General features: G+C 35.7%; 1 protein-coding gene across 1 annotated transcript; it reads left to right on the top strand.

Moving 5' to 3' along the window:
* Positions 1-3,181: 3,181 nt before the first annotated feature.
* Positions 3,182-6,572, top strand: LOC118152284 (uncharacterized). The gene is made up of 3 exons (XM_078367957.1): positions 3,182-3,390; positions 4,097-4,170; positions 5,237-6,572. Exon 3 carries the CDS (start codon positions 5,478-5,480, stop codon positions 6,570-6,572), a length of 1,095 nt encoding a protein of 364 aa, XP_078224083.1. The 5' UTR covers positions 3,182-3,390; positions 4,097-4,170; positions 5,237-5,477.
* The last annotated feature ends 9,948 nt before the right edge of the window (positions 6,573-16,520 follow it).

Here is a 16,520-nt window from a genome sequence, read left to right as displayed (position 1 = left end):
AGAACCTACGGTGTTTGGCTTTCTGTTCAAAGAATTATCAAAATCAGGGTATCAGGGGGAGGCTGGAAATTGAGTTTGCGATGGGGATCATTAGTAGTGGTATTTTAAAATATGTGCATTGGAATGTGTGGTTATGATGGAGTGAATGATCAGTGTACAGGAGAAAAGAAGGTCAAGGAACTGAGATGACAAAATAATGAATGAAAGCGCCTTTTATGTGAACATTGAAATCACTATCAATTGGGAAAAGAATGATATAAAGAATAGTTACAGTGATCCAGAAAGTAAAATCTTTACAGGAAGAGAGAAAATGATTTGCATATCACTAGATGACCAATTGGACATGTCATGGGAGGTATACAATGATACAAGAGTCCAAGCTGATAGAAGTTTGAAGAGAGAAACAAAATGGTCCAAAGCATTAGTAAATAACAAGGAAGATACCTAACTCACCTCCAGGCTTAAAAGTATAAAACCATTGAAAATAAAAGAGGCAAGACTTAAAATAGTTACAGGTAAATTCATGTTTTCAGGTTGCAAGAGCTAGGTTTTAGGCGTAAGTCTCTGAAGACAGAAGAAAGTCTTTAGAAGTTGGTGGAAGGTAAGAAATTAGTATAGAACAGAGGATTTGCAGAGCACTTTTGGAAATACATTATTAGAGATGAACAGTGAGTAGGAGAGTGCCTCTTCTTACGGTGACTGAGATAAACAGAAAATACAGAGCATAATGAGATTAGTCTTGATGGTCTCAAAGCAGATAATGGGGTTGAGTATGGGGCTTGAAAGAAATGGAAGTCTTGAAGTCTTGAATTCACTCGAGATTTTAAGGACAAGTAATTGTCAGTCTTACTCCAAGTGTATAAGAATAAATTTGGAACCCAGTGAATACAGTGACATGGGAGAATTTAGTTGAATCAGAATACCCAGGGCTTCCTTTAGAACTCTATTTATCTTACTCTTGACACCAGGCAATTGATGCTAGCAAGAAGCGTGGAGTCAGACATTCCCTCTTCTTAACCCCAGTTAGCACTGAAGAATTCTTGCCTCTGTGCTGTTGTTCTTGCCTTTTACTTACATATAAAAAGTCCTTTCTAACCCAACTCCATGTCTCAAAACTTATCCAAACTTCAAAATTAAGATCATTTCCCAAAAAAGAAATAGTGATTTCTCCCTCTGTTAAACCCCCAAATTATGTTTTGATTATGTAACTCACTGGTCGGAGTTTGCCTATCTTGCTCCCAAATATGTCACTTGCGTTCTTGGAGCCAAACCTTAAAGTTAATAGGCACTCAATTAATATTCAAATGAATAAATAAATGGCAATGAATATGGCTATCATATACAATCCTTTCCTCCTAGAATAGATTAGAAATTCTTTGAGGATAACCATTATATCTTCTACTTCACTATTTCCACCAGTGCCTTTCACAAACACTCAATAGGTAATTGTTGAATTGATAGGTATTCTTATTCATTAAACGTGTGGTACTGATGAGCTTGGAAATTCAATAAAACAAAATAAGCATTCTGAGAAAATCAATTAAGTCTATGCCTGGGAGCTTATAAGCATCACAGCTAGATGAGGACACCATCATCTGTTTCTAATCTGTAGCTCCTCCTCTATGATTATTTTAACACATGAAAATGCACTGATATTAGCCTATCTGAGCATTATAAGGGACAATTTCCAGAAATAGTGACTAGATCATAAACTGGAAAGCATGTGGGAAAATAAATGAGCTATTCACCTCATTGAGGGGGTCAATAGAATTAGGACTTCTAGGACCATTTAAAAAAAATGAATTGCAATATGAAGTGCTTTTTTTTTAACATACAAAGCCTTGATTTTATTGTGATAGATTCAATTTGAAAAACACAAGGAGGAAATTTTAGCCTTAGATCTTATAGAGATGAATTAGTGCCAGCAAGGGATTCTGTGTCTGAAGCTGGCAGCTTACTGTAAAAGACATGTAAATATCATCTTTAATTGAATGAATATTCTATCTTTAAGTATGTATGATTGCACTGGCTTTCCAACAATTACTTTATTTCTTTGAAGAGCAATATTTAATGTCATGAGAATGGTATTTCCAAGCTACTAAAGTGATAACATTGTAATGGTTCAACTCATAACACATTGCCTTTGATCTGAAGGTGATTCTTACATACATAGATGCTTTATAGGTGCCTGATTGCAAAAACAATCCAGTGACTGGCTTACATAAAACTTTGGAGATATGGTATCTGTTCTAATGTGTAATAAAAGAATGTCAACTACAAAAAGGTATTAAGATGACCCAAAAGATATGGAAAATTGAAGAAGCCTTAAAAAAAAATGACAAAATGTTTGACCTCATCTGTTTTTCCAACTAGTAAGATTTATATATCACATTAATTTATTAATGAATTTTAGGATTATATTATGTGAAAGAAGTTTAAGGGTTTTTAAAAAGTTGTAAATATTAGAAATTAAATTTTTGGTGTCTTAAAATGGGAAAAGATGACAAACCAATTAAGTTCAGACTGAGTCTCTACATTGTCTGATAAAAGTACTGTTGCAGCATGCCTTACATAAGAATAGCTGAAAATCAATAATACTTTAAACTCATATTTCTATGAAAGTTTTAGAGTATATACCAATGGTTTATCTCAGCAAGTGACTCAATAGGTTTGATGTATTTTTGGTTGTTTCAGGTAAACAGACAATTTACTTCAGAAACTGGAGTTAAAAGCTTGCCAGTATAAGTTTACTGAGCAATCATCAAGGTATCTCTATAAATCATATAGAAAAAATGTTAATAAGCCATGCAGTAGCCTGTTAAATAGTCTTTAATTTTTTCTTCTCATATATTGTAAATATATTTTTCAAACACTCAACCAAACCTAATTTTATCCTTTAAAACACCACAGCCTAGTAGAGTGAATCCTCATTTAAACTAATAAATGGCCATAGATGCAAAATACTATTAGAATGAATCAGAATTTTACAGTAAAAGCAGTGTAAGAAACCATTTTTTTAAAGGTAAAATGACGCTAGAAATAGAGGATTCACTTTTGGAAGGCTTCATAATATTGAAAATATGACCCTTGCCCCTTTCAATTTGAAGATAAGCTAATAGGTTCACTCTGTACCTAAGAGCTGCAAGCACAACAGCCAACAGATACTTCCTATGCTCTCTTTTGTTAGGGGATTAACTCAGAAGCAATCCTTTGTATGTGAAGCTTTTTCTCTCCCCCACTGCAATAAAGGAGGAATAAAAAGGAAGCTGTGTTTCTTTCTCGGATTTCGGTTTTCTCAGCCCGGGTCTCATCTTCATGCATTGCTGAACAAGGCTGATTTGGTGAAGAGTTAATACTACAAAGCAGCTGAAGGAAAGACTCCTTTGCAAGGTAAATACTAGAATAAATCAGAATGTTTAGAGCCATTCTTTTTTCAAACACCTACCCTTTCTTAAAACCCTTTTGCATAGGGATCTAACTGGGTAGACTTTGTTAACTTGTGTCAAAATGGTCTTTTAAAAATGTAACAGATGGGTAATAATTGTGAACATGAAAATAAGGGTCAATTTACATGATAAAGTCCTCACTGAAGTATTTTGTCCAAAATCTATTTGCTAGTTGTATTGTTTAGTCCTTGATAGTCTATAAGCTATAGAAAACAGTCAAAATTCTTCATATTCTTGCTGACTAGTTAAAGTGGAATGGGCCTTTGCAAATAGAGAACTTCATATACTGTCATTTCTAACAATGCACTGGAAATACCTGGGTATTGTATTTACCTTATTAAATTGATATTATTCTTAATGTTAACAATAATAAAAAATAATCGCAGAATATATAAGGAGCTTAAACAACTCCACAGGAAAAATCTGGTAAATAAATAAAAAAATAGGCAAAATATGAGAATAGACATTTCTCAAAGGATATACAATTGGCAAAAAAGGCATATGAAAAGGTGCTCAATATCACTGATCATCAGAGAAATGCAAATCAATTTACAATAAAAATATAAATTATTTCTACTATTTTTTAATTGTCATTAATAATAACTCAATGGGTTAATGTAACAAAGAATAATCTTATGCCTTACTTGCAGGGAACAAATCACAAGACAAGATGAAGATCCTAGTCCTGACTATGACCATCTTAGATTTTATGGTTTACTTCCTGGTAAGTTTTAGTATTTTGGATAATAGTAATTAGATGCAGGGGAAAAAAATTAATACTTAGATCATCAGCTTACATTTAATGCAAGAAAGAATATTTTGCTAAATAAAACATCATTTTATTGTACTATTCTATTTCCTATTTGTACACTTCCTTCTTTTAAAATTAATTATATACATAATGAAGTAAAGAGAAGATAAGTTATAATGCATGGTAGTATATGATTTGAAGGGGTTTCTCTATGCTTTTTATATTATAAGAGATTCCTTACTAAAAGTTTGTTATGGAACATCTGAATTTATACCCACAGGGGATACTCAACCCTAACATACTTGTCAACTGTTCTTTTTTATAATTATATTGTGTATTTCTAACTTAGTTAATTTAACAACCAATGGATAAGGAAGAAAGCAGAGACCTTCAGAATGTTGCTTTATTTGATCAATTTAATGCTGCATATTGATTTCAGATTTTTAGTAAAGTATCTGCTGGGGTAATCTCACAAAAAAATGTCATACGTCTTTCTCTTTAGTTTAATGGGAGTGAGGAAATACGGTCAGACAAATCAACATTTGTCTGCCAATCTGCCTTTGTCCTCATCTGACAGCTATACAGCAAGTTCGGTCTCATTCATCCAAAAAAAAAAAATCTGCACCTACAAAAGATTCTGATCGCTACTTGGGGTCTGCTGATGGAGTAACAAGGCTCTCTGGATTCCATTCAGAGAGAAACTAGCCAGACACCCTTCAAGACAACTTATATAACTTTCTTCCATTTGGGGATGATGCACTAAGTAACTCTATAGCTAATCAGACTTCAACTAGTTTTGCTTATGTCAAGGGTACAATAGGCAACTCAACTCAGGCAGAGGTTTCAAAGAACAAAGCTTCACCTCCTTCTGTAGCTATGCAAGATAATTCTGCTCCCAACATCACAATTCCCAACTTGGCACCCAACTCCCAAATAATACAGAACAGGATTAATGTTTCTGGGGGAAAGAGCATTACAGAACCTGTATCCATGACCACCTACCAATACAAGTCTGATTCCTTCTATTTCTCACTTTCAGGCAGACTCCAAAGCAACTCAGAGTCTTGAACACGTCTTCCCATCCACTGGCAGATCTAAACCATTCTTTGCCCCTAATCTTGCTACATACATCCAAAATGCCAAAAACAAGTTCACTCCCTCAGCAGATGAGAATACCATTGCCAAATCAAATAAAACAACCTCCTTGGAACTAGTACCACTACTCATAAAGAAGAGGCAGGACCAGACGGTATGTTCTTTTTTTTTATACTTCAGCCCTTATGTCAGAAGCCAATACAGCAAAAATTGATACCACAGACATTCTACAGGAAGATCGTACAGCTCAGCTTGATATGCCTGATCTCGAGGACAACAAGATAATTATCACTGATACTACTTACATGGAAAGATATAGCAAAACTGCAAACAATGAGCCTGACCTTACAAAAAAAGACAATTCTATCAGATTTGAGGCCACAAATATAAAGAATGATGGTAGGACTAATTATGACAAAGCTGATACCAAATCTGTCATGATTGTCACTGATATTAATGAAGCTATTTCCAATATCAATTCCATTAATACTACAAATTATCCTCTTAATGGTAGAATGCATAAGAAAATCAATAATATTGTCAGTAATTCCACTGATATTAAAACAATGATAGATGTATCTAAAAGTACAATGCATGTGGGGGACTTAATGATTTCCAAAACAAATGGTACCACCTCTACGAAGCATTACATTAACCCTAACACTGTAGAGCCAATTACTAACACTAACTTTAAAACAATGTGGCCTTTAAAGGAAGGTACCATAGTAGAAGCCAGACACACTGTTCAGATGGAAAACATCACGATGCCCTACAATATCAATACTGCTGAAGCAATTGAATCTAAAGCAAATGACTCAACAACTAAGTATCATTCTAATATACCTGCCAATATACAACTCAAAACTGATAGGGACAATTTTAAGTCTGTGAGCACTTACGGAATTGAGAATGTTATTTCCAGGGTCAAAGAATTTGCAAATATGAACCAAGATGACAGAGTTATAGAAGTCATCTTTATTCATCCAAACACTTCACCAGCAGAAATTAGAAGAAAAACTTACTCTCCTAACCCTGATGAAGATTATACCAAAACAGCAGGAAACAAAATTACTCTCCTTCCTGACAACTCTGATGTGTTTAATCTCCTATTCAAATATAAAATAATGCCCGTTACAATAGACAGCAAAAACCTCGTTAACAGAAGAGGTGGCAATAGAACCTCCTCCACCGTTACTGCAAATGCCCCCCAAACCAAAAGGGACTTTGAAAGAACTACTGCACCTAAACATCCAGTTTCCAGAACAGTATCAGCCCTATAGTTTCTGTTACTCACCCTGTAACTGTTGAGTCTGTTTCTTCAGTAAAGACAATGAAGCTGGCATGACCTCAGCATCAAAGGTCGGTATTGCCTCTTCAGGTAAATCTACTAACTCTGTGAAGAAAGGAATTAGTGTTTCTACTAATGGCAAAAATGCTGATGGTGTTGCAAGTCCTAGCCCTGAAATAGACATTTTTATGAACAAAGGACAAACTCTTCCATCAATAGCTGAATCATCTAAATTAATGCTTAATCCCTCAAATAATGAAGCTCAACCTTCTCTGCTAATTAAAGATGACTCTTTGACTGGCGCTTGGATAAAAATACTCGATTCTTTAGCTGAAAATTCTCATCTCATAAATGATGCCATTATATCAGTGGATCCTTTGAACATGCCATTGCAGTCTAATCTAATTACAGCTGATTTCACCTCTCCCAATGACAAACACAGTACCACTGCCAGTGCAGATGAGGGGACCACAAATATGACTGGCAGCTCTGAACTAATAATTAATAAAGCCACCATGGCAGAAGGAAGACCCTCTGTACCTATTGCCTCCCTACATGCAAAGACATCTGGTATTCTTACTCCAAGAAAACCATTCATAAGTTTGATAGACAAAGAAGTGGTAAATGAAAATGAATCAACTCCCTATACAGAAGTACAATCTGTAATGGAAGAAGATGCTGTTTTTCAAATAAAAAAAGACCTTCTACCTGCACACAATTTCAAGTACTTTGAATCAGAAGACAGTGGCTTTTAAAGGAGTGAATTTGCAGCTGCTGATATCACAAAGTTTCTATCACAGTTTAGTATTATTCCTAATGCTGAAGTAACAGTAAGTGACAGAGACCTTACTACTCCTGGAAAAGAAAATGTTGATCTTCTATATGATGTCACTAATCCTACAGGTGACAAAATACACTTTAAGCCAATGGCTACCAAAACAATAGTTAATGGTTTAGGTGAAAGTGCAGCAGAGAAACAGAAGGTGAAGGCAGTAGATGGCACTGTGTTCCTTCCGCCTAGCAATTCCATCCTCCAAACTGGAAGAATGTATTACCCTATACTTCCGAGCATATACTACAGTATAATCACTGATAATTCACTTACTGTCATCAGAAAGGATCTAAATGCTGCTTGGAACACCATCAAACACAAACCATCACTTTTCACAATGGACAAGCCAGACTCTATTGATTTCCGAGATGACTATCAATCCCCTATTGCCATCACTTCAAGCAATGTCAAGAGACTTGTCAATAAAGGCAAAATGGCTGAAACCAAAATAAGTATCCCTCTTTCTATTCATATTGGAGCTGACAATATTTCTTATGTGGATAAAAGCACTAAAGTTGCAACAAACGTGGCTTCAATAGCTCCCACCTCACCAATAAAGAAAGACATTCTGACCTTGAATGAAGTTAATACTGTCAATAATAAACCCAATAAGCTAGGAGACGGACTTAATATGTCCAGAGAAAATCCTAATGTGTCTAGAGATAATAGTACCTTATTAATTGCTAATTTCTCTACCATTATGAAGTTGGTTGCCCCTTTCATTCATCTTCAAGTAACAAACCTTGTTAAAAAGACCTCTTTGGCAGATATTATAATACCCAAAACTTATTTCCATAATAAGGCTACTCCAGAAGCTTTGACAATAGCCATCACCATTTCCTCTCAAGGAAATGACATGATATTTTATATTCCATGAAATGAATTGGAAAACTTTTTCAACAAAGTTATTATGTTGAACTATGAAGCAGGTTCCCAAAATGAGGTAAGCATTATGGTAGAAGAAGCAGACACACTTGAAGAAGGAAATTTCAGGGATTATGTTTATGTCATACCTGTTGCAGGTGATAATGTTCCTAAACATAACAACTTGCCAGCTGAAGAGTATTCTATTAATTCTAATACGTATCACTCCACTACATTCAGAGGAACAACCAAAGGCAGAGCCAATCCACCTGAATTTGAGAATTCTGCATCATCTTATAGGGTTGAAATTTCAAAACCTCTACTTGGAAAATTTACTACCAAGGTTCAAAGAAACGTGATTGTAAGAAACAATACTAGTGGTTCTGATCATGATACATTTTTTGGTGGTGATACACTTTATCAAATAATGAAAGACAATGTCCCAGAAGGATATATCTATTCTCCTGAAAGAGCCTCTATCGTTACAACATCAGATTTTAGTATTCCAAAGAAAAATAATGTAAACCCTGCTCTGCAAGGTATTGCGTTACTTGGTAAAGGTACTTTCAATGATCCTTATTTATCCTATGCTGATGAAAAAAATGAATCAGCAACAGAAAAAGACAAAATTGCTACAGGCGCCATAACTAACTCTCATATAGGTAGGCATCATACCTGTGACTTCCTTCACTACAGTTTCTTCTAAAGACATAAATCAGGAAAATTATTATCATATATCTGAAATAGGCACTCCTCTCTCACTGGCATATGAAAACAAAACAAAAGATAATTCCCTGATTTTTCAGCTTGGGACTACTCTGGAAAAGGAAAATAATGTGGATGGAATGAATTTGATCATCATGGAACCTGATGAAAGTGACTCTGAATATATTTCAAACAAGTATGTCTTTGAAATAGAAAATGAAGAAAATAGCCCTATTGTAAACCCTACTACATTTACACAAAGACCCCACAGATTTCTATCGCATATACCCTTTTCTAATGATGAGGCCTCAAGGAGACTTCTGTATCAAATAACTCACCCTGAGTTTGAAACTAAAGAAAAATACCAAACTAGTATTATCAAAGAAGAAAATTCTGACTCTAATATTGTTGCCTCTTCTTTCAAAGATTATACCAAAAATTTTAACACTCAGCATCTGAAAACCATGGTTTCTTCCCTAATTGATGTGGGTGAGATTTTCTTTCCTGAGTTTCTAGAAAGAACATCTGCAGGAAAGGACGCTCTAAGTGCAGGTGATGCCATCATCATTCTCCCTGAAGTTTCTGGTTTAGAAAATGAAAAAATCAAGTATTTCTTTGTACCTCACATGGAGACCATTGTTACCATGGGAGAAGGCAGGATGTTGGGTGCTGTCCCTACTGATCATATTGTGACCACTACCCCCATAAAAACCGAAGGTCATTTCTACGGGAAAGGCATTTCATCCAACATTCCTAACACAGCTGTCCTGGAGTTGGCAGACATCACCACACTGGAGAAATCAAAAGTCAATGAAAATGAAATGGATTTAGCTGAAGCAGTCTTTTCAGAAGACCATAATAATCCATTGGCTCAGAATGCTGCCTACCATGCGGAAACTATCTCTGATGTCAGTAAAATTACCAATTGTATTATCAAAGCAAATCAATGACTTCTCTTAATCTGCTCAATGCCACCAAAATGCCACCCAAGGCCAGCATTGTTTCACCTAATGACCCTGGATTTGAGTCTGACAGCAATGACAATAATATTACTACCATGCCTAAGGTAGATGATGTCAGCTCCACAAAATTAAGATCTCTATTAATTCCCAATCAAAAAGTAATGGCACTTCCTCTTATTGAAAATGATGAATCTTTATCTGATACATTGGTGACATTAGAAGTATCAGAGCCACGGGGTGAACACTCTACCATCACCAACCAAAACTGGGAAATCACCAAAACACAAAGTACTTTTCAGCCTTTTTCCATGGTCTCCCCTGTTCCTCTGGTATATCCTGCTACTTTTTCAGAGACACCCATAAATATAGCCACTGATATACCTACCACTGAAAATGAGGTCATTAATGATAAAACTGACACCAGGGCCTTTTCACCTAATATAATCCTTCAACCTGTAATCCTCAAAAATGAAGGAATAAATAAAACATCTAACTATGATGTAAATCAAGCAGTTATTAAATTTTCTGTAAAAGAAATTGCTACTACAGGAACTAAGGCTAATGCATTCCTCAGTGGCAATAAGGCTTTTGCAGAAAATGAGTCCTGTATTTCTGAAGTCAATATTCCAGTGAACGTAAGAGATGTAAATGCAGTGGGAAGTGACCCATTCATCCTTAAGGCTGATGCTGCTTCTGCTGAACAGAAACCACCTGGAAATTCCAAAGAAACATTCCACAATGAACACAACAAAGCAGACACAGATTGGGGTTAGAGACTCATTTTCTCTTGATAACTATTACTTAGAGAGGTTCATCACAAACTCTTATGATAAAGTGTATCAACTACCCCTGAAATCAACTCTTTTGCCCACTGATCTTATTGAAATCTATAATTCTGAACTTGATCCAGCACTCATTATAGGAGAGAGCAACATAAAAATGACTGATTAAATCATACCTAATGGTTTAACTGGTCTGTCTGACAAAGAAACCATTTCACCTGACAACATCATCTTTATTGAAGACATGAACAGTATAAATGGAAAAAGATATGTAGCTTCTGTAGAAAAAGATAACATAACCCCATATGAAGTAATTCCTTTTACAAAGGACTTTTCAGAAGAGCCAGATGTGCTTTTTCCAACAGGGGAAAAAAATCCAAATAATATGGATCTAATTTTCACTGGGCTTGATAATGGTTCACTTGACTATGTGTCAGAGAGAAATACACTTTATATTGGAGAAGAAGAAAAGAGCCCCAAATCAAAAATACCTATCTTTGCTCAAGACAAAATCTATGGAGGATTTGGATCTTATACTCCCTTGTCTACTGCACATGTCACTGAGAATCCATTGAAAGGAAATCCTACAGAATTCAAAACTAAACAAAAACACCAAATGTTGAGCTCCAGAGAAATAAACCCTGATTCTGACAAGGATGATTTATTTCTCAAAGATTATATTGCCAAGCCCTAAAGAAAGTCACCCAGAATGATGATTCACCCACTAGTAGATAAAAATCAAAAATTTTCTTCAAAGGTTTCAGATGATAAAACTCTGGAAGGCAACAGCCCAAGTGAAAGTGACATCATCATTATTCTTTCTAAAGGTAAACAGATTGAACATATCCACATTCCAGATCCAGGAGCAATGGTAACCAATGGGGAAAGCAGGACATTGCCAAGGGAAATCACTGATCTCACCATGAGCTCAACTCCAGTAGTAAACAGAAACCAGTCCTACAGGACAGACACTTCATCCACTGCTTTTAACATCCTGAGGAGAACCAAAGCCACCATGTCACCCAAGTCGGAGTATAATAGGAACAAAACTTTGATGGCTGAGAGTTACCATTCACAGGATGTCATTATTCCTTCAGTTGCATTCAATGTCAACCTTGATAATGAACTTCCCTTTGTTGATGAAGATTCTGAGGCTAAAAACCACAAGGACTCAACGACTTCTTCACTGATGGAAACAGCTCACACTATGGCTAATACCACTCCTTTTTTCCCGGAGAACAGTTATGAAGTGAGTGATTATATGCAATCTGATGGGTATAATGTATTGTCTAGAGAATTCCCATTTCTACACACTGCTGAAAGTATAATCCTCAGCCCTAATGCCTTCACCGACAATTCTGTCCTAATGAGAGATAGCTCCTTGGCTAACTCAATGTCACTATCAGTAGTATCAGAGGCAGTGACCAAATACCTTGATTTCACTAATGGAACTGGCATTTCAGAAAACCAGGCCTTTAAAATTCAAACAGACCTTCAGCCCCACTCCTTGGACTTAATTATTTCTTCTCCAGGTTCAACAACTATTATCAGGAATTCAACCAAAGATGATGCTGATTCATTATCCACTGTGAAGAGAGAAACTGTTGGCATTTCTAAATTTAAGACGGATACTCATCCTTTAGGTATAATCATGAGAATATTTTCATCCAAACAAATATGTACTTTCCCTTTGAGAATAAAAAAAAAAATGGCTAAGCATTCTGTTAAAGAAGATGCAGCTTCTAAATTCAACAGCAGTCATGAGACAAATGTAACAATCATCATTCCAACCTTAGAAAGGGCACTTCCTTTAACCTCTGAGCCCAGTTCACTCTGGAAGAGCAGTAACAGTGAGGAGGAAGAAGTCAATATTTAAGAAGCAGACAATAATTTTTTAGGAAATTCAAGTACTTTGAAAGATAATTTTTTCACTGGTAAATTTAATATTTCTGCTGGACCCAAACTTCTTCCCAACTTAAAAATAATCCTTTCTGCTGATCCCACCATGTCTCTGGAGAAGACTTTAAAGCAGAAGGCTAACAACTCTGCTCCTCCAGATAAAGACAGAGGCTCAGAAGTTTTGTTCCATAATTCTTACACTGGATCACATGGCCAAACTCTTTCTCCTTCTGGTTTCACATCAAGATAGAAATCATGGAAATATTCAGAACTTGATCCATTTGTCAAAATGAAAAATTATGCTACAACAAAGACTAACAATTTTCCATTTGAGGAAAGAAATACTTGGACTTGTAATATCATCATTTCACCTGGTACCAGTACTCCAACAACAGCAAAACTGAATTTTATGTTTAGTAAAAGATTTCTGCACCAAAACTTTGTAGAGAAAGATATAATCACTGAAAATGAAGTCATTCCTATTACAGAAAACATTTTAGATATTACATTAGATGAAAGTATTCTAAATAATGACCATGTAATAAGCACTGTGCTTGGTGACAGAGCTTTTGAGTATGTCACAAATGATTATATCCTGGAACCACAGGAGATAAAATACAACCCTATCATTAAAAAATCTACTCTTACTTACAACCCCAAACTATTTGGATTCTACTCTACTGCTGATGCCTCTGGACGTCTATCTCAGGAAGCCCGAACTATGACCAAAACTAAAGACACACTATAAAATTTGGTGTCTAGAGAAGAGCACAACAGTTCTGATCTTGATATTATTCTCAAAAGTTCCACTAGCAATTTAAGTTCTGAGGCTCTCAGCTCCATAACTCACCCCTTAACTCACACAAGTGGGAATTCTTACAAATTTCTACATAAAACAATTCCGGACAGGGACTCCCTGAGAGAAGCTGATATCATCACCATTGTCCCTGAAGACAAAAAGAGGGAGTACAACCTTGTTCCAGACTCAGAAATAGCAGCAACCATGGAAGAGAAAAGGATGTTCCCAGATGAAACCATGGATCCCATTGTGATCAACTCTCCATCAAAAAATAAAAACCTATTATACAGGAAAGCCACTTCACCTGCTATTTATAACACTGATATTCAACATAAAGCAGAAAATATCTTACCATTCAGAGTAAATAATGTTAAAGGGAAAACTAATGTGACAGACAGAACACACTCACAGACACAAATTTTTCTTTCGCTGAGTTCAGTGTCACCTCTGATCGTGAACTTTCTTTCATTGATGAAGATACTGAAGTTTTAAACAAGAGTTTCAACCTCTTTCGCACCTATGAGTGCAATCCTTTCCCAGGATGATACCATTGCTCTTTTCACAGAGGGTGGTTATGAAGGAGGTAATTCTAGGCTGCCTGGAGAACACAATTGTAGGTCTACAGGATTGCTAGCTCTACAAATTCCTAGAAAAGTCATATTAATTCCTAAAGCATCAAGAGAAAACCTTGAAATACCTGGCCCAGTAACAGTATAAATAACTCGTTGATTAATTCTTCACTTACGTGGTCAGACATGCTTGAGACAATGACAGAATATGCCAGTTTTATTAAAGGTAGTGATATTCTCATTATAAACCAAACAGACTTCAAGCCTCACTCCTTGGCCTCAACTAAATTTCCAAATGCAGACAATTCTACAAACAGTGAATTTGATTCACTATCTTCTGTAAACAGAGAAACTACTGCCATTTCTAAAACTGAAGCAGATGAAACATATTCTGAACTTCAGAGAATAATAAAAGCCTTTTTTTCTACAAGAATCTCTTAGCATAGGACCTATGAAGAAAGAAAAATAACCAAACCCTCTGATCAAAATGATCCAGCTGCTAAATTTGACAAGTCACATTACAAACACAACAGTTCTCAGTCTAGCTATGAAGAAACCCCTTCCCTCAGTTACTGAGCTTAATACCCTCTCCAAGAGTAACAACAATGTGGAAAACAAAGTTACTATTTCTAAAGAAGGCAATTTTCTTCCAAAAGATACAAGTACATTGGAAGATAATTCTTTCCCTGTTAAATTTGATGTTACTTTTGCTAAATCTCAGGTACATCCCAATTTAAAAGGAATCTCTTCAGTTGATTTCATATTAACTTTTCCAGAAATATCTAGGTCTAATGATCAGAGCTCTTCTCCTGAAGTCACTCCTAAAGGAGGGACCATTATGCACACTCCCACTGGAATTTATGCCCTAACTTGGAAATCAACTCTTCTTCCTTCTAATTTCACAACATTTATGGTTTTCTCTAAGAACTCTGAACTTAATCCAGTTGTCAAAATGAAAAAATATACCACAATGACTAATAAAAATATTATGCCTGTAGAAAGAAATTCTTCATCTGACAAATTCAGACTTTTGCCTACTACCATTATTTCAGCAAAAGTCATGAAAAATATTGTTTATAACAGTAGATATGGGCACAAGACATTTATAGAGAAAGATGTATCAATTGAAGTAGGTTTTTTTATAGACAACATTTCAAAAGAGGCAGATGACACCCCTTGGTCAGATAGAAATATTCCAAATAATGAGAATATGATAACTATTATGCCTGTCAACAGTGCCCTTGAATATGATGCAGATAACTATGTCTTTGCACCAGTGGAGAAAAGAAGTGGTCCCCTTACAGAAGAAACCATAGTCACAAATTCTATGAATTCTATGCTGGTGCTGCAGTCTCTGAACATTTTTCTCAAGGAACTTCAACTGATATCAGTACCAGAAAAAAAAAAAAAAAAAACACCAAAGCTTGATCTTCAAAGAGGAGAATCCTAGCAATGATACTGCTGTCCTCAAAGGTTCTACTGCCAGTTTTGACACTAAGACTCCAAGGTTCATGATTTATTCTCTAACTGATCCAAGTTGGAATTTTTTACCTGAATTTCTAGATGAAACAAATCTGAAAAATGGTCCTCTAATTGGAGACAACACAATCATTATTCCCCCTAAAATCAAAAAAATGAAGTATCCTCTTGTTTCAGACTCAGAACTACCATCAACAATGGGAAAGAGTAGGATGTCCACAGCTGATTCCATTGATCCTGTCATGATCACCATTCCTACCGAATACAAAGACCTGTTCAATGGGAAAAGTGTTTCATCTTCTTTTTATAGTAATGTTGCCCCACATTGTAGCAAAGGCCACCACAGCAGCCAGATCTGATCCAGATAAACTTAAAACAAATTTGGCAGATGTACTCCATTCACAGAGCAGCATTATTCCTGTGATTGAGTTCAATGTCATTCCTGATGACGATCTGTCCTTCATCAGTAAAGATACTAAAGAGGCAAGCTACAGAGCTTCAATTTTTTTCACATCTATGAATGAGCTATCCAGCACTGTGGGTGATTCCACTGTTCCTTCCACTGAAGGCAGTTATGTAAGTGGTGATTTTAAGTTACCTGGAGAAGATAATGTCAAGTCTAGAGGATTCCCATCTCTGTTAAGAACCAACATGCTACTTCCTAATTTCTTAACTGAAAATCCAGAAACCTGTGGCCTAATGAGAGATAACTCCTTTTCTGAATCTTCAAAACTAGGTCAGAAGAATTAGAAAGAGCAACTGAGTACACTGGTGATACTAATGGGGGCAGTGTCCCAGACAGGCAGGTTATAATAACTCAAACACATTCATTCCTATCCCTTGGCTTGGCAAGTTTCTCCAATTGAATCCACATTTTCCAATAATCCCACAAATAGTGAAATTAACTTTTCCTTTTCTGTGAATGGAAATACTCCTGGAAATTATGAAACTGAGACTGATGAAATATATTCCAAATATTAAAGAGCAATAACAAAAGCTTTTTCCCCCATAAAAGAGTCTCAGAATGGTGTCTACAAGATAAGGAAAAT

The sequence above is a fragment of the Callithrix jacchus genome, chromosome 3 (genome assembly GCF_049354715.1).
Source record: "Callithrix jacchus isolate 240 chromosome 3, calJac240_pri, whole genome shotgun sequence".
Lineage (NCBI taxonomy): Eukaryota > Metazoa > Chordata > Mammalia > Primates > Cebidae > Callithrix > Callithrix jacchus.
This window is presented reverse-complemented; position numbering and strand designations above follow the sequence as displayed.